We start from the raw sequence: 20,116 nt of genomic DNA, 5'->3' as shown, positions 1-20,116 counted from the left end.
GCTCTATAGGGAGGAGTACTTTTTGCTAGAATTTCACATAAATTTTTATTGTTATTAACCACATAGAAATTGCTATGATTATTATCTATGTGTGTTTAATATATCATTTCCAAGTGATGATCACGAAAATTTTCGGATGGACAGACAGACAGAGTAACTACTATAGGGTACACAAAATATTTTGAAGGGCCAAGCAAATGCAGTCATCAGGTGTAAAATAACAGGATAAATACATTTCTCTGATTCTTAAATACTCAAAAATCCTCTCAAGGGTATACAAAATTTATAACTTACCAAACTCGTACTTTAATTCTATCTGATGAATTATGGCACTCACTACAATTTTAGAGAAAAAAATTAACACTTAAAAATAAGTGAAAGCTCTACATTCAAATTATAGTGACCTATGGTAAATCATAACTTTGTATTAAACAAATTCACAAAAACATTTCTTCAGAGATTTTTCTACAATAAATTTTTCAGTGATGTTCAAACAAGTGAAGCAAAGAAAATAAATGACCATATTCCACAAGAAACAATGAAAACACTAAGAAATTATCAACATAATCAAAACAAGTTTTATATTTTAGGATGAAAGTTCACAGCAAGTACATGATTACTGTACACAATACTGCAGCATCATTAGGAGTGAACTAACAGATAAGTACCAGCATACTTACACAATACTGCAGCATCATTAGGAGTGAAGTAACAGATAAGTAACAGATAAGTAACAGATAAGTACCAGATAAGTAACAGATAAGTAACAGATAAGTAACAGATAAGTACCAGATAAGTAACAGATAAGTAACAGATAAGTAACAGATAAGTAACAGATAAGTAACAGATAAGTAACAGATAAGTAACAGATAAGTAACAGATAAGTAACAGATAAGTAACAGATAAGTAACAGATAAGTAACAGATAAGTACCAGATAAGTAACAGATAAGTAACAGATAAGTACCAGATAAGTAACAGATAAGTAACAGATAAGTAACAGATAAGTAACAGATAAGTAACAGAGAACTAACAGATAAGTAACAGATAAGTAACAGATAAGTACCAGCATACTTACAAATAGAACTTCTCGTTCCAGTCTGGGTTGAGGTTTTGAGGGACGGTTTTTGTGCGTTTTTTCACTTTGCCCACTTGCACAGTGACGTAAGGATCGCTGGTACCCGTTTTATCTTTGCCTATCAGGCCTTGAGCACATATCACTGAGGGAAAAAAAAAATTAAACCACATTAACATTTGGAAATATCTGAAAATAATCATAAAGAATTTTCAGACTTTTTATCACATTAAATAATTCATCATCATCATCATCTATTTTTATAATTTTTAAAATTTTTCTTTTCAGTTTTCAGAGGATATATATCTAATTTAAAAATCACCTTCACTAAATATAGCCATGCGGATATTCAATACTTTACTAAGATTTCAGTAAGAAGCAAATGCATGCATGCAAAATACTTTTTTTTCTCAAAGTTAAAATTGCTCCAAAAGACTTGCAGTTTTTGATAAGAAAATCATATTGTTATTGTGACCTATGCTAAAGGTTTGTTCAGATTTCAATTCAGCAGCATGATTGCAAGCAACAAACCCACACTTCATATGAATGTATGCATTTGAAAGACCAAAAGAATACATAAGACAGTTTGTTGTCAAAAGAACAAGGTCTTAACAAGGGCCTTTTTGGCCCTCTGAATTCCTGAAAAACTGAAACTGCTTTAGTTTCTGTTAACAATGGATTAAATATCACCAACACTTTTTGTGACTGCATATCTATCAAAAAATGACAAATTTTTTGACTAGTCAATGCATTATGAAATCATGAAATGTGTCATTTTCCTCATATCTGAAAAATTCTACAAAAACTACCAATTTTTACAGCTATCTTATTTAATATAGAACGCAATCTCTTATCTAAAATATTCAACTATTAGTATAAAGCAGAAAGCTGGAAATACAAATGGATACTTAGGCAAAAATATTAGTTGCAGTAAACTCCCCATTTTATATGGATAATAAGTAGTATTTTGTATGAATATTTCAAAAGAAAGGGTGTTTCAGTTGTAAATTTATTGAAAGTAAATGCCATTCATATCCAAAATACCTCAAAGAAACGAGTTTATAAATTCAAACACCTCACCAAGTCCCTAATTGATTATATTTAAATAAAATCATTGAAACATTTGGATATAATTTAAGGATGAAAAGAAAAAAAGACGCCCATAAATGAAAAAAGATCTTTATACAAACCAGAGCCCATAATTAGATAATAATAATACAAGAAAAGAGTAAGGACTTAGGAATAAAATATGTAATATATATATACAGGGGGTTAATTAAACTGAGTGGAGTGGGATACCTGTTAAGGTGATGCTAGCTGACCATTTTGAGGTGCCATCCAAAATATTTTGTTTGGCAGCCTCCATATAGCCAGCATGTAGAGCAGGCCCAATATCAAACACTTCCCTGCCAAAAAGGAAAATTTAACATAGATCACAAAAACAGCACAACATTCAAGCAATATGGCCATCTACTTCTGCTGAGCCCTGTGGCACCATTGGTTGTGTGGTGATTCATACTAGCTGGCTTAGCATTCATAGACTGTCCATCTTTGACATCATACATAAGCAGACATCTGATCAACTTGAGCTGCACTGCATACACATAATGATCTTTCTATCTCTTAAAACTATAAACTTGCTTCCAAATAAGCCAAAGTCAATTCCCACATTCATCCCGCCTTTCTGTTTTGAAAAGTCAAGGAAAATTTTTTAAAATGTTATTAAGATGTCTGATTATCCCTCTATTTCCAACTCTGTGATCAGATGCCTGCATTTACTGGCTGGCGAACTACAATCCAAACACAGCCCTGTCTTACCAGTAATGGCTATTTTAGCTGACCATTTGGACGTTCCTTCCAGGACACTTTGTTTCACTGCTTTCATGTGGCCAGTATGTGATTTTTTATCCACACCAAAAACATTTCTAATGAACAAGTTTGTCATGAAATATCTTACACTTGAAGCAATTGCATAAAATAGAGCATTAATAAAAGCAATATTATACAGCTCAATTTCCATTTAAAAGCTGGAAGAAAAAGTTATATGTACTGTAACAGTATACTGTGGTGTTAAATGCTATAAAATTAATCAACTTATCGAGTCCATGGTATTAAGATTATACGTCACATAACAAAATTACGTGTATCGCCTGTGAAAAATTTACAAGTTTATTATCACACCAAAATTGTACAAACATGAAATCAAACCATTTGACATTTTTTTTTTTAATAATTATCCATTTGAACAGATATCAGTTAAAGCAAAGTTGATTAACATTGCCATTTGCTCTACCAATGCACCCAAGCATCAAAGAAGGGAAGACAACTTACTTGATGAGTTCGAAGATTTCGGGTTTGTTCCTCTCCCTGATCTTCATTCTGTCCCTCATTGCCATGATGATGTTTTGCGTCTTATCCTCCGCACCATGTTTCGAGCTTTTTTCCGCAGCACCTGAGAATACAACCATCGCTCTCAAAAACAAATCAATGTCCAATCCACCCTGCTGGGTTTTAGCCAACTTTCTCACATGATCAATTTAACTAGGCCTCTCAAATGTAGGTAACAACGAAGATGTCAACATTTACATTGGTTTTCTAGCTGACTAAGCCAGATATTTTTTCAACTACATACATGTTTTTTTTTTTAAATTTAATCCTCTATGCTTCCAATAAAATAAGAGCAGATAAAAATAAATATTTCAAGCCCTGAGACTTTGACTATGCACCTGAGTGATACATGATCAACTCAGCCTCATCTGAACCTGGTATTTGAACCCTTATGCAATATTGCAAAAAGAATTTTACAATTCATTCAGAATTCTCTTGATGTAAAGCATCATACCTAGATTATTAGATTATTTGCTAGTTTTATTCCTGCAAGAAGTCCATTAAGTTTAAGGTTATATCAAATATGAAAAAATTCAGTTTCATTCAGGGGTTTGAACCTTAGATTGAGGTGATATAAATTTCACCAAAGGGCAATATGCTTGATAACTAGGATTTTGAATACAGTACAAGCCGTTTATTATCATAGCTTATTTGTCAGGCCAAAACTTTATAATAACCGGTATGATTATAACCATAGACAGCTGAAATTCATATCCGAGGTCTGACATGATGACTTGATCAAAAAATTAAACATTTTGTATAAATAAATTCACTTTCCTACAGCTTTCACTTTCATTTTGATCTACTTTCGTTTTTAGGTTCTATGATCAATTCAATCTATTAATAATTCGTTCAGGCAATGAAACACAAAACAAAAAGAGAAAATATCTATATATATAAAAACGTACAAACGAAAAAAACATTTAACATTTCAACCAACTACACAATATTTAGTTACAACATAACAGAACATTGAGCTATTAAGTGTCAGGGAAAATATAAATTTCACCCAAGAGCTAATTACACTTAATGGCGCCGTTTAGAAATTAAATTAATTGATACACTGATGTAAATCAAAGCCGCTTGGACAGGCTGGTTAAAAAGTTAATTTCACATCACTTCTTGATGACTGTGATTAATTATGACTTTGAATATCAACACATTTTGGTAAAACACATAAAATTTCATTTCATAACAGGGGTTGGACAATCCCCCTCATTTCAACTTATATGTTATCTTTTGTTTTGTTAATTGATAAATTGAAAAAAATATTACGGACAAATTTTTCTTGATAGTAACCGAAGCATGATATAACGTAAGAAATTAACATTGAATTATTAAGAAATGGTTTTGTGTTTTAAATATCTATGATAAAAAACGATTATAAAACAGGTATTAAATATCAAATAAAATTTCATTTCATAACAGTTGGACAATATTTCAACTTATATAAGATAAATCAAAAGCTTATCCCCCTGAAATATAAGAAAAATTCGAAGAGGATTTTTAGAAAATATAATTTTAATTATCAGTATTTATATTGGGTGTGAAATTCAGGTATTCTTTCTACACTAAAAAATACGGCAGCTTTAACCTACATTCATCAAGTGTGACAATATAATGTTTGCACTGATTTTAGTGGTTTGTACTTAAAAGTAAGTACGCATCTCTTCTTGCACTGAAAAGTGATAGTACAACTCACGTTGCAAACAGTCTGCATTAAGTAGGTCTTTACACTTCTCGTGGCATTTGACGCCACACTCCGTACATCGAACACCTTGTCTCACCATTCCCCACAGGAGGCCGCCACATTCGAAGCAGTATGTGGGAGAGGTGGCAGTCCACACCACAAAATTGTGTGGTGTCGTGCTGGATATTGGGTAGATTAAAGCCTGAAGGGTTTTCTTGTACACATGCATTTTCTGAAAGTAAGACTAGACTATTAACATGAATGCTCTCACGTTGATAAACATGAAATTGAAATAATCTCAAAATGGGGACACCTATATTTTCTATGTTGTAGAGTGTAAATTTAAACTAAATTTCAAATATATAACTTAGCCCATGCAGCCTGTAAGCTAGAGCCGAATTTGATGAACTGTAATTTTTACAGTTTGATTTAAGGTCCAAGGCTGGACCTGCACACACAGTTTGCTTGATAAAATGTTCAGGATAAATAGAGGACTTTTACAAATGACTAACTTAACTCCACCTAAAGTTGCCCAATCCTAGCCTAGGTGGGCATCCTTTGAATTAATCTAACCTTATAATACACAGTTTTTTAGTAAAATTTTTTAGCTGCTGAATATTTACTCTATATTTTGCCTTAGTTGTGGCATTTTGTGTTTATTTACCATTATTTAGAAATGATCAATATATTGCTCACACAATCAAAATATTTAAATTCCCTCTTAATTAAATTACAATGTATGATCTTTAGGAATCAATATCCCTCTTTATTTCAGGCACTGTATAATCATTATAAATTCCCTAGAAACAATATTATATGCGCCTGTAATCTGTTACCACAATATCTTCCCCTGAGAGAAAACTTACCAATTCCTCATCTTTCAAAGATTGTCTGGCTACCATTGCAGAAGGTGCATTTCGTTTGGATTGCATAGTCTGAAAATAGCCATTTGTCAAATTATTTTTAATCAAAGCAGCTGCAGATGAAAAATTTCAAGATCAAATTCAACAATATTTGATTTAAGATTTCATTTTTTACGCAAAATTCCATTAGATACACAAAATGCACTACAACAAATCAAATATTTTTTATACACAATCAAACAAAATCCAAATGCCATGTTTAGTTTTTAGCCTACATGTGTGTATGCACTAAGCTAAATTAAATTGCTTTTCAAATACTGATTTCTTCTTTTTTTTTTTACTTTGTAAATAAAACACAACACTAATTGATTCTCGACTTTCAAGGCCATTTTGCCTTTGAAATTATATGTCACATGTATATATGGTTGCAGATTTATGCACCATCAAATGGATGAAGGATTCATTAGATGCTGAAAATAAACAATTTAAATGTTGATAATAATCAACTAAACAATTAAACCCTTGTGATGAGCTTCATATTCCTAGACATTTTACATGGCTTTCTCGGCTAATCAATGAAAACCAAGAATAAAAAGTCAATTCTGCACTTTGTCAGCAGCCCAAAAAAATGTTCATTGACAATTGTTAAATTGTTATGCAAACACCAGCATTTGCTGAAGACTTTTAATTGATTGAAAATGAATTACATGCACTACTCTTTTCCGTGTTCATGCATTTTTGGTGCTTGTATGAAAAATGTGCCTATTTTAAATGGAAATTCAACACCTTCCAAGAATCTACACTACAAAAATTTTTAATCTATAATTTCATTTAAAAAGATATGATGTATTCAAACTAGAAATATATCCAAAGGACATGAATGCCTTCCCAGGATTCATTGGTAATGTAGCATGAAAAGAAATGTACATTTCTTCTTTGTTTAAGATAAGGATAAATGAGAATATTGTGGTCAATGTCATGGGGAGGTCAAGGACACGGAAAATGTTAAGGTCAGAAAGGTATTACATAGTTATATCATTCTTACCAATACATATACGTGTATGAACTTTAATGAAATACCTTAATGAAACTTGGTAAAGTCATAGAGGGAAGGTCAAGAACAGAGGAAATTCTAACAAATAGTTTCTTTAAAATTGAACTAACACAGTTTCAAGAATGGTAAGGTCAAGGTCATAGAGTAGAAAGGAATGGCAACTGGTCAAGGTGATCAAGAAGGTGCAAGGTCAAAATATTTTGAAGCAGTTTTATATCATTCACCAAATGTATCAACATAATATAAAGTTAACTAAATAAATCTTGCACAGTTTCTCTAAAACTAATTTGTACAATTGCAGTCAAGGTAAAAAGAGAGGTCTAGATAATTTTTATGCATTTTATACATCTCACTAATATGTATCAGAAATGATAAGAAAGTTTTATGGAAAACAAATTTTCAAACTGAGCATATTGCAACTTTGGCTGACACAGAGATGGAAAGACAGAAGATGGACATGACAAACACTTTACGCCCCTGCCATATTCATGGCTGGGCATGAAAAAAATAAAATGATAAAATAAGTGCCAAAATTGTGTAAGTTTTACTATAGCAAATCTTATATTGCACCGCCACTAGTAATGTAATAGTGTGATTAGCTATAATAACAAATATCTGCTAAACAAAATGAACATAATTTTAAAAGATTGTGTCTGTTGCTACATATAGTAAGGTGCAAGTATTTCGAAGAAAGCCTATGAAATAGATATCTTTAGAAAAAAAAATTTATAATAATGATAAAGAACATAATAAAACAAATTTAGCTACAGAATGTGTTAAGGCCATTCACATCAAAAAATATCTGTAACATCAATTAAGAATTTGAAAAATTTCATAAAAGAAACAGACAAAATGAGCAAATGTTCTAATATTAACTGCTACACAACATGTCTACAGCTATCACATTCAATTTAATGGAGAGAATACCTTAAGAACCTGTAAAGCAAAAAAAGCCAATGTTTTATTACTGGAATCATTTGAGAAGCTAATATTAGTCAGGATAACAATTAAACTGTTGATTGCCAAGGACAAAGTGAGCAAGTCCCTTGTTTTCAATGTTCTACAGACAAACAGGAAACTTATCACTATGAAGCACACTCAAGGTCCAAAGCTCACCCTGAAAGGGTTACTACAAATTGTTTTTCACATCTTTTCTCAGTTGATATTAGCCTAGTGTGTTTTTTAATTGCAACAAATACATGCAATATATCTAACTAACCAGAATGCTTTTTTTTCATTCCTATATCATTTGGTCAGGATAAATTTGTGTAAGAGCAGAGTTATTAATATTTATTTGTTTAAAGCAGACAGGAGAATTTGGCAAGATTTTTAAAAAATCTAACTTTTGCCATTGCCAGCAAAATTTTAAAAATTACTGCTGTAGTCAGGCAGGTTTGATCAACAGAGGTAAAGATTGCTCAGGTGGAAGAGTACCTGTCTAAAATTCATTGGAGCCAAGGTTCAAATCCTTGTCTGGACTGTCGCATTTTTTTCCCTTTCTGGGTTTGAAGACTTGCATTAGAGGAGCATTGGTTAACATCTTCATGCAGGAACAAATTCAAATAGAAGAGAGAGATATTGGTATAGGGGTGGGGGATGGGGGTGGGGGCTCAATTGCCCATGGCCAGAAATCTCAGATAGTAGAACATAACTAGATTTTAGGACTGGGTTCTAATTCTATACATGGTTTTTCTATGTATCAAGCTTTTTCTGTAATGATTACTGATTGCTTGAAATTTTCTAAAGAAATCACAACATATGAAAAATATGCTGTTATAAAAGTGCTTAACCCATACCGAAAAAAGTTATAACTAAGTTATAACTAAAGTATAACTTAGTTATACCTAGCCTGTGAGGTACAAAAAAGTTATAACTAAAATGTAACTTTTTTGGACTTTGTCATTTTCATGTATAACTAAAATGTAACTTTTTGGACTTAGCCATTTTCATGTGTAACTAAAACATAACTTTTCTGGACTTTGTCATTTTCATGTATAACTAAAATGTAACTTTTTGGACTTAGCCATTTTCATGTATAACTAAAACATAACTTTTCTGGACTTTGTCATTTTCATGTATAACTAAAACATAACTTTTCTGAACTTAGCCATTTTCAAGCATTACCAGTATAAATTTACAAGTTTTGGGGGTAATATTTAATGGATACTACTTGACACGACTTTTTTTTTTTTCAAAAATAACATTATAACCAAGTGTTAATTTGAATGAATTTTGATCATGTTCAAAATGTTTTTGTTTTTTTTTTCAAACACTGCAGCAGAAAACTTTGTCAATTCCTGAACAATAATATTGTTTACTACCAGTGATCGACCTCTCATTCATAATAAATATGCTGTGTGGCAACGCACTTTGAAAAAATTACGCACTTTGAAAAAATTTTTCAAAGTGCGTAAAATTTTTCAAAGTGCGTTAAATTTTGGACACACTCAACGCACTTTGAAAAATTTTTTCAAAGTGCGTTAAGAATGCACATAATAATTTTTTACCATGGAGGCATTTAACGCACTTTGAAAAAAAGATATGAATAAAATAAAAATTCTAGACTTAGATTTTAGTAATAGAGGAAATCAAATTGTAATAATTATATCTTTCGAAAAACTTTTTTAAATTTACATGAACTCATTTAACCTCATTGAGAACAAGGAGAAGACGAGTAGAAGGTCTCTCATCCCAACTCTTTTTTTCTTAAACATTGTACATAGCCGTCGGTAGCAAATTGAAAGTTGACCCCACAGGTAAGCCCCAATTTTTAATGCCTACATGTATATATTATGTATATCTTTGCAAAATATTTATGTGCCTACATGTAAGCCCCCTTTCCGGTACTGTTGCCTATGCTACACCCAAATATATGTGTTTACATAACTGGTATGACGTTGAAAACTTTCAATAAATTTAAGTTTACATAAAATGCATGCAAACTTGAAAAAAATTAAGTACAGTAAAGCATTTAAGCGAGAAAGAATTTTCTAAGTATGGAAAAATCAAAATCGCTCACTTTCATATCCTGATGTGACCTCTTCACAGAAGAAATATAAAACAGGTTCAATTATTTATCATACCTAAGATTTGCATGAATATTAACAAATCCATACACAGTTTTTCAAAGTGCGTTAATATGGTCCATATTAACACACTTTGAAAAGAAATTTTATTTTTTCAAAGTGCGTTGACTTGGTCCCAAAATTTAACGCACTTTGAAAAATTTTTTCAAAGTGCGTAATTTTTCAAAGTGCGTTGTAACAATGCTGTCCACAGCCATGTCAAGTTCAACAGAAGGGATGTGAAATAAAATCTTGTAAATTACATCTATAAATGAGAATCTCTCTCTCTCTCTCTCTCTCTCTCTCTCTCTCTCTCTCTCTGTGGTGTTTGAGGGTGTGTACACAGTACATGTCATATGTGTGTAATAAATATTATTGTCTATTTAAATTGATATTTGTCATGTAAGTTTCAACTAAAGTTGAGAATAATTAATTTCTCTCTCTCTCTTTCTCTCTCTCTCCTAGAAAATACGTATTTATTGAGACCCTGATGAGACATAATATTTGTCTTGTAAATTATAATAATGCACTTACATCTGAAGTTGGGAATGAATATATTTCATAATGTACTGCAAGAGATATAAACAGTATGAAATGTAATCTCATGAAGTCATGTGAATTTTGCACGGATTCTTCGTGTGCAAAACTGTGTAAATTTCCCTATTGTTTTCTGTGAGACAGGTGTTTGTACTAGGTGACCTTTGTGGCCAACACATCGTAAATATTTCAGCTTGGGTATTACACAATCTCTGAATGGTACAATTCTACACAGGTTGCTTGAAATCTATAGAAAAAACAGTCGTAATATGGGTGGCTAAAAAGATAAACAACAGCATAGAGTATGTGCATGTTCATGTTGAACAGATATTACGATGTTGTGAATAAAGACTGCCAGTTATATTAAGATTTAAGCAGATGACTAGTACATGTAGATTTTATTGTTTGCATAATTAAATAACCCAGTTATAATAGTTATTTTCACAAATAAACAAATATTAAATTCAAAATGGCGGCAACAAAAAATATGGCGGCCTCCGATGTCCGTTTTGTTGATACTAAGATAAATTCAAAATTTTAACACCAACTGGTATTTATATTTTTAATTTAAGTTTAAAATTACACAATGAGGTTTATTTGCATTTAAAATAAATTAATTATTAATTATTTATTTATTTTTTTCGATCACGTGACGTTTTTGAGTTCTATGATTGGTCAATAACAGAGCGCGGATTTTTCCATGGACGATTTGAATGTTTGGATGTTGAAAGTGTTGATAGAAAAAAAGGAGATAAAACCAGTTGGTAAGGCGATATTTATGCTAACATTTTATTGATTTTGGTAAAGTATACTTAGTACCTCTGGAATAACATTCCAAAAAGAAGAAATATTGGGAATGAACAAAATTCTAGGCGTGTGAATCTTAGATTTCTTGTTTGTTTTGATTGGTATGTCGAATGACAAAGACTGAAGTAAACAAATTGAAAGTATTTGAAACGCATAATATTTTTCAGCATTTAGTATATTAATCAAATATGTTGTTCTTTGTCATATTTATTCCCACAATTGTTTATAGATTCCCTGAACTGTTAAAATATTGTGAAGCCTTATACGCATCAGCATGATCATAACATGATCCAGCTGCAACGTTAATTAATGCAATGAAATGAGTAATTTAACATTAATTTTCTTTTTTTTTTTATAAAGCAGAATATTGGTACATGATGTTTCCATGAGCTGAATCTGTCCTGACCTGGAGTACATGAAATTCTTCAAAATATTACTTGTTTTAGGTAAAGTAAATTTTTTTTTCATTTCAAAATTCAATAAATCTTTCAATCTAAAACTGATTCCTGTAAGTATAGATCTTAAATTAGTCTTGTATTTTCCATGTTTTGGATGAATTAATGAATTTGAATTAATTGATATGGAAGAGTTTTTTTTAAATTTGATATGCAAATGAGTGCTGGAAATATACTATCTAAATATCTATAATCTAAATTTTGAACCTTTACAATTTTTTGCAGAATTGAAGAAAAGGTTAAAATTGAAAGCATATTTCAACGAAAACTTAGCCGACTACCAGTCACACTGCCTGCCAGCCAAGACGTCTGACCAGCTAAAATGAGGGACGCAGACCACCAGCCAAGTCCCTCGGCCAGCTCGGCTGACCCAGTGCGGCCTGTCAAGGGATGACCAAGTCCATCAACTAGCTCGGCTGACTACCAGTGCAGCCTGTCAAGTCCTTCAACTAACTTGGCCTATTACCAGTGCGGCTGTCATTGAACAACCAAGTCCATCAACTAGATTGACTTACTACCAGAGCGGCTTTTCAAGGGATGGTCAAGTCCGTCAACTAACTTAACCTACTACCAGTGCCGCATGTCAAGAGATGGCCAAGTCCGTCAACTAGCTCAGCTTACTACCAGTACAGCCTGTCAATATAGGGGCTTACTACCAGTACGGCCTGTCAATATAGGGACGGTTAAGACCGTTGACTAACTTGGCCTTCTACCAGTGCTGCTTGTCAAGGGACGGTTAAGTCCGTCAACTAACTTGACCAACTACAGATGCGACCTGTCAAGGGATGGCCAAGTCCGTCAACTATCTTGACCAACTACCAGTGTGGCCTGTCAAACGATGGCTAAGTCTGTCAGCTAACTTGGTCTACTACCAGTGCGGCCTGTCAAACGATGGCTAAGTCTGTCAGCTAACTCAGCCAACTTTCGGTGCAGCCTATCTTCAAATAATAAAGATAAACAACTGTACACCTGCAAGGATACCTGTGCAAGGAGGGTGGTATGCAGCTAGAAACTGTAACTGAAATCACTGTTTAGAACCTTTCTTTTTTTTGAAATACAGCTAGATCAAAAATAAATAGGGTGTTAATATTTAAAAATCAGTGATGTCTGTTTATACAAATAGCAAGAGTAGAATGCAGTTTGCTAGGTAATTTTACAAAGACCCTAATTGCTATATGCTAAAAATGTATTCTTTAAAACAACCAGAGAAATTTCAATCTGTTGTAGATGACATGATGAAAAATAAGGTACACTTGAATTTTGAAAACAATTGCATGTGCATTCATTTAGTTGTATTTGACAATAAACCAAGCTATCTTTATCGTGTTTGTTAGGTAAAATTGTTATTGCCTTTAATATGTTTTAAATAATCTTTTTTGTATAAATTTCAAAAATCTTTTTTTTTTAAATTTTAATGAGTAGCTTTTTAAAAGCTTATAACTGAGTAAATCCACAACAGGTTAACATACAGTGTATAATTTCACTGGAACTTTTACGAAAGTTTTTATTAATAGGTATAACTTTTTATAGTTATAACTTTTTGCAGTTATAACTTTTTTTAGGTATAACTTTTCTATAACTTTTTCATAACTTTCTTGGGGTATAACTTTTTTGTAACTTTTTCATAACTTTATAATAGGTATAACTTTATTTAGTTATAACTTTTCCTGGGTATAACTTTTTACGGGTATAACTTTTTTGTAACTTTTTCATAACTTTTTTTGGGTATAACTTTTTTGTAACTTTTCCACTGTTTATTTGGGTATAACTAAAGTATAACTTTGTAGCTATTTTATAACTTTTTGTGTAACTTTTAATAAGTATAACTTTTTGTAGTTATAACTTTTTTATAACTTTTATATACTTGCTGTATTTATGTTGAATAAAAGGTGAAAAGTTATGTAAAAGTTATAACTTTTTTGTAACTAAGTTATAACTAAATTATACCTCACTTAAAACATGCCATTCCAAACTCCGATAACTTAGTTATAACTTTTTTGTAACTTTTTTTAGTTACAAAAGTTATAACTAAGTTATAACTTTTTTCGGTATGGGAAAATCCAGATAATTGCAAAGAAATTCAGTGTAATATACTTTTAAAAGCAAAAAAATACATAACTTATCAATTCCCATAGATGCATTAGATAAAAGATCTTGCTATTAAATTTCACGAGTTTGCACTTAAATTTAATCGAAATTATAAATATTAATTCAATCAATATTTTTAAAAAATCTTTATTTCTGCAGATGGTCTAGTTTTGATAATCAATTCAAAAACTTGTAGCTGCCTATTTCTAAGAGAAATAGTTTGAACATTTTATTTTCACTAAGAACACATCATTATATATTAATTAAAAATGAAAAGGCGTCATCTCTAAAGAGCGTGTTTTTTTTTTTAAATGAATCAGAATCTACTTCAAATTAAAAACATTAGTGATGTTACATAGTCCAGAATTCTCTGTCTAGACAGTAACTGTACTGATCTGGAATTATGGCAGAAAAGTTGAAATAAACTTTCAAAAATTATTCTCTAAAATTAAAAAAAAATGCTGCAATGTATAATCATTTATAATTATGCTGTTTAGGACAAAATTTTGGATGCTTTCAATTGTCCAATTTAGGACCTTTCCGAAGAGAGGGGGGGTCCAGAAATTCTGAAAAGCAATTATAAATTACTGTTAATACTCACATGTACACCAACTTTTATTCGCGTGCGAGAAATATTCGAAACATTTAGAAAATGAAGGGTGAGCTCCAGTACCCAAAGCAAGTCTGGTAGTGTCCATCCCTAGGTGCATCATCTCTGCAAGTTTGGTCCAGGTAGGGCTAATAGTTACTTGGGAATGGCTAGCTTGCTCCTAAAACTTTAACCTGGATGTCGATGCCAGAAATACAACATAAACTCATCTTGACTTTGTCAAGGTGGGCTAATAATTTGAAGTAAGCCTGGAAGTAACTCGGATAGACAACATCAACCTGAGAGGCTAACATGCTGAAATCCATAGCGACTTTTAGGCTTCAAATGCCAAGACAAGTTGGAATAAATGGACAAAGATGTAATGCTGAGGTTTCATTGTAAAAATCTTACCTGTGTTTTATTAACTATTACTTATAAAAATAATATTATGCAATTGGGATAATGGATTTATGGCAAAGGGTAGGGGTTAATATTAATTGACAGAACCAAACACATTAAATGAAATGAAATATAATATTCTGCATATGCTGATTATGATATGTACTCACCATCTATTTTTATTTGATTTGTACAAGAACTACTTACCAAGTCACTAACAAGAGCAACCGATTTTCGACGGGGTAGTGTAAATTCTGGAACGGTGTCCAAACAGCTGTATATGTCATTGTGTTCTGGCCTACAAACATTATATAAATATTGCATGTAGTTGAGTGTAACGTTGAAAATTTTCACCCCAAGAAAACCATTGTCAACCGAGGCGCATCCGAGGTTGACAATGGTTTTCGAGGAGTGAAAATTTTCAATGTTACACTCAACTACATGCAATATTTATTATATTATACTGAATGTTTTATACAAATACATATAACAGTGAACCGTGCACGCATAAATTCTGCGCTGTCGCTATTTTTTGGAATACCTCCCGTCGTCAAGCAATGTTGACTGTTAAAAGCTACGCTGGAGGGCGTGGCTTCATTATTCAGCGGGTAGCAGTGTTTTTTAACAAATGTTTCTCGACCAATCAGATTCAACTAATTTCACATAATTTCATATTAGAAAATACTATTCATAATGCTATAAGAATTTAAAAGTTTTCCTTGTCAAAAAAAATATGATTGAATCCATGCATGCATATAAAAAGTTAACTAAATTTGAAATTTATTGCATTCTGTATCTTGTATTAATGCATGTATAAGCATTTTAACCAAATTTGAAATGATTTCAAACAACTTAAAATAACATATATATAAATCTTTTTACTAATTATTAAGTTTCAATTACATTAGATTCATTTATGAACATTTAATAAGGATTCTTGCTGCAGATCATGGGCAGTACAAGATACTTTTCATACAAATGACAAATACAAAATCAAATGAAGCTGCTAAATATGCATTCTGATTAATCACATCTAATATATGATTAAGTGTATAATTTCATTAGATATAGAGTAATTCACAGTTATTTATAATTACCCTCCATTGGGGTGTGTCCACTTGTCCCTAGCATCTTCTGAATGACCCATCATATTTATTCCCTCCTGCAAAAGACAAAAGCACCAGTCTACATTAACCAAACTCAGAAGCAATGCATAATCGATAGGCACCTGTTCAATCTTACTGATAACTATTATCATTTAAACAGGTTTTTTATTTTTATTTCATACCCTGAAAATGATGTTAAAGAGATAACAGTGAAATGGAAGGTCGATTACAACTGAAATCGATAACTTAGAGACCAATAAATATTCATCAATGTTAATTTTTTTTTGAAGGTTAGGTAATCAATATTGCTAGTCTACACAATTAAAATGTGCAATATCTGCATCTGTCTTTTGATTTCAAGTGTTTTTGGTGTTATATATTGTAAACCAAAAAAAATGCATTTATGCTCATGATTACCTGCTAGTTCTTTCAATTTTAAAATTAAGTCAGACATACATCTAATTATCTGAGGCATCTTTGCTTGAATGAGTGGGAAAAAAAATTTATATATTTTTTCAAACTGAAAATCTCTTTTATTCTTTGTATATTCAACATACCTATATTCAATGTAAGCAAATATTTAGATTGTTTTCTAAATCATTAGAGATATCTGATGAATATTACATGTATAACTTGTGACCGTGAACAACAAGGTCTTGCAACTCGCTATATATTTACCATCAATAACATGATAAAAGAAAGATTCAAATCACTATTTATAGTCATGAGTAAACCCTTAAAATCACCATTAAATGTCAAATCTGATCACCAGGAATTGTATCATCTCTGACTCATATACCTTTCAGATTAGTCTCTACATGTAATACTGCAGACATGCAGATGTAAAATATATTATTATATGATGGAATAATTTCCCCATCACTGATTGGCTGAGATCCAACAATGTTAGAAAAATACTATGTTATATTGACCTGCATGTGACCTTCCAGGTCAATACAAGGAATTATTGCAGGTCAATATTATGAATCATGTGACCTTCCAGGTCAATACAAGGAATTATTGCAGGTCAATACAAGGAATTATTCCTGTTCCATATTTCCTGTAACAATGCATTTTGTTGAAATTTCTCCTTAAAACTTTCAATTAAAGCAAAATCAGTCTTGTACATGTAGGTCAGTTTGCTATCATTTAATCATATAATAAAACATTTATTGCTGGTTTTTTTTTTAGGTCAATACGGGCGAAGTGAATATTGTACTCCTCAGGTGTCTAAATCATCGTATTGACCTAAAAAAAATCAGCAATAATTATATATTATTATACTTCTGTTAAAATATTTCCTATATAAAGTTAAGATGGTAAAGTGACTCTTTTTCACAGTCTGAAAATTTCCACGCATAGAAAGGTATACCCCGGGGTATAGTTTTTGTATTCACCCTCGAAAGATTTTCATGCAATTTTTCCTGCCAATTTTGATTTCAATCGATATATCAATAGACTAAGAAATTATAATATACATCAGTATAATAAAACGCTTATCCACTGGCTGTGAGTGGGATAGGTCTTTTATCAAACCCGCGACAGGAACTATTCCCCGAGGGCAAGCCCTCGGGAAATAGTTCCTGTTGCGGGTTTGATAAAAGACCTATCCCACTCACAGCCAGTGGATAAGTGTATACTAACTTTTCATCAACAAATGCAGATGCAGTTACTAACTTCAACAAGATTCAATGAAATTTTAAACATGTGTGGAGAAAAATCACACATTGGAAAATAACCATGAAAAATTCAACAGGGTTTTTGAGAATAGTCTTTGATGACTTTTATTTACCATTTACTTAATAAGGCAAGACGTTTCTGGAAATCATAGATAATTGCTTCCAATTAGTGATTTCTTTTTTACAATAATCTGCATGAAAATATTGTAATTTGAATTTTGAAGCCTACTTAGGAATATAGTTACCATTTGATGAAAAATTCAACAGGATTGATTTTCAGTAAGAATGGATTTTTTAATTGCCTCTCTCTCATCTTATATTTAACATTTAATCTTAGATGATGGTGTATCTTGAATTCAATGGTATATTGTTTGCAACAGATTTGTGGCTCCTTATATAATCAATTCCTCCTCATATGATCAATTTAAACATTAATTTTAAGCATTTCAGGTCTTCCAACAAAAACATAATATTTATAACTACAGAAGTTGATGTTATATTATAGTATGTATAAAAGTTTTCCTGATATCTAAAAGATCTTACATGTTAAAACGAGAGCAAAAAAATCAATTTCTTAAAAAAAAAATAGTTAACTTACTCATTAAGCACTTATGTACATGTAATGAAAAGTAAAAAAAAAAAATACTCCCATCAGTCTCTTATTGAAAAATACAAACCTTCACTGGGCATAATCTAGTCAAAAAGTGTGCCCCTTGGACCACTCCATTTTGTTAACGCATGTATTTGAATGCATGAACTCCATTTGTTTTAACATATTTAATAATATTAGTGTGACCATCCCCCATACACCTGTGGCTTAAGTCCACCTACATCTGCCCTCTATGTAACCCCCACTTACTGACAATATACAGTGTAGGTGATTCTCAGTCTCATCTGTTACTTCTGTACACCTGGCTTTTTAATTAACTCTCAAAGTTTAATACCAAACCCTCTGGTTTTGAAAGTCCATTAATGACTATTGCTACTACAGTTTACCAGTAATGCCCACTACTTTCAGCCCCTGCAGGCACCATTATGCATCTCCATCATGGGATCAGAGTGCAAGGTAGTCTTGAAATTCATACAATGACTTTGTATGTGGATTTGTATTATGAGTAGTCCACTAGCATGTTAAATATTTGGGATAATCAAAGCATGTATATATATGTTCAATGAAACATTTTATGAAGCTATAACATACACTGTACATAAAGCTTTAAAACAATACATGATCATGTTTTTTTAAAAATGTTTTAACATGCCTCCCCAAAAATAGCTCTCAATTCCAACACTAATCATTGTCAAGTCCATCAATTCCTGTCAAGGCCACATTTAAAACCTTGCAGGGTTTACATGATAGACCTATTCTAAACCTTTGTTCATACTGAGCAATCCACTAATCAAAACTCAACCATCCAATATTAGTAGGAAATAGCAATAAATTTGTACCTGGGAGCCAGGATTTTCAACAGCATCCACACAATTAGTGTTGAAGTGCACTCGTTTGATTCGATCTCCCACCTCGTCGTCCTGGTGAAGTCTTTCATTTTCATCGAAAAGTAGTTGGAGGCAATAGTCATCCTCGAAGCTCTTGTAATAAGACTCGTTGGCAGTGACCTCTGAACTCTGCGATTGTCTCCTTCTTGCTTCCACCAGATTGACCTCTTGCTGTGCAGCGATACACTTTGACCAAGACGAACGACTGAAGGATCCCGGTTTTCCATTTGTCATAGGGTTGGACTCTGCGGGAATATCCTCGATTTCATCAGAAGAACAATTATTGTTGTCATTTTCTCCCTGGTTTTTCTCCTCCAATCCTAAGGACGAAGTCAACTTCTCCAAGATCATCCCCATCACCGTTAATTTGGTCAATACTTCCTTGAAATCAAAGCATTTGTTCCCCCCTACAGTTGTCTGTTGAATACAGAGACAGAACCCTGTTGCCCCTAAGCCTCCATTATGTAAGTGATATACGGTTGTCTCCTAGCTTTGGATGTCATTAAGGCACATAATGAGAAGACAAGATCCCGGTTTTTTGTCTGCTATTGCTATGATTATGTTACCAATGAGCATTCGGAATCATCATTCACTGCTTAATTTGTTGTTTTAAGAAAACATTATGTCAGATATTCGAGACCTGCATGGCCATTTCTCCTTTCAAAATGTTTTAAATTATATTTGCCTTCTTCAATCTACATTTTTCCAGTGTATTCACACATGAAATCTTTTTATCATTATTTGGTATCTCGTACCTGTTTGTGATATTTGAGCAAATTGTTGAAGAGCAAAATGTTCTCCTTGGTATAATCTCATTTCCCTATTT

The 20,116-nt window shown here is 32.0% G+C and overlaps 1 protein-coding gene and 1 long non-coding RNA gene across 2 annotated transcripts in view; one reads left to right on the top strand and one right to left on the bottom strand.

Moving 5' to 3' along the window:
• Positions 1–20,116, bottom strand: part of LOC134236215 (protein unc-13 homolog A-like) — a 116,642-nt gene that overhangs the window by 25,802 nt on the left and 70,724 nt on the right. Inside the window, 8 exon segments of the mRNA XM_062718376.1 lie at positions 295–336; positions 1,077–1,218; positions 2,892–2,998; positions 3,405–3,525; positions 5,164–5,383; positions 6,018–6,086; positions 15,216–15,306; positions 16,106–16,170. Of these exon segments, the coding sequence (XP_062574360.1) occupies positions 295–336; positions 1,077–1,218; positions 2,892–2,998; positions 3,405–3,525; positions 5,164–5,383; positions 6,018–6,086; positions 15,216–15,306; positions 16,106–16,170 (857 nt within the window).
• LOC134236216 (uncharacterized) lies at positions 10,953–12,521 on the top strand. The gene is made up of 3 exons (XR_009985566.1): positions 10,953–11,434; positions 11,838–11,923; positions 12,158–12,521. It is a non-coding gene; the product is annotated as an uncharacterized LOC134236216 (long non-coding RNA).

Source organism: Saccostrea cucullata, unplaced genomic scaffold, assembly GCF_032062105.1.
Source record: "Saccostrea cucullata isolate Sc308-1 unplaced genomic scaffold, CSIRO_AGI_Scuc_v1 ctg172, whole genome shotgun sequence".
Classification (NCBI taxonomy): Eukaryota; Metazoa; Mollusca; class Bivalvia; order Ostreida; family Ostreidae; genus Saccostrea; species Saccostrea cuccullata.
The sequence above is the reverse complement of the archived record's forward strand: the minus strand, read 5'-3'. Positions and strand labels throughout refer to the sequence as shown.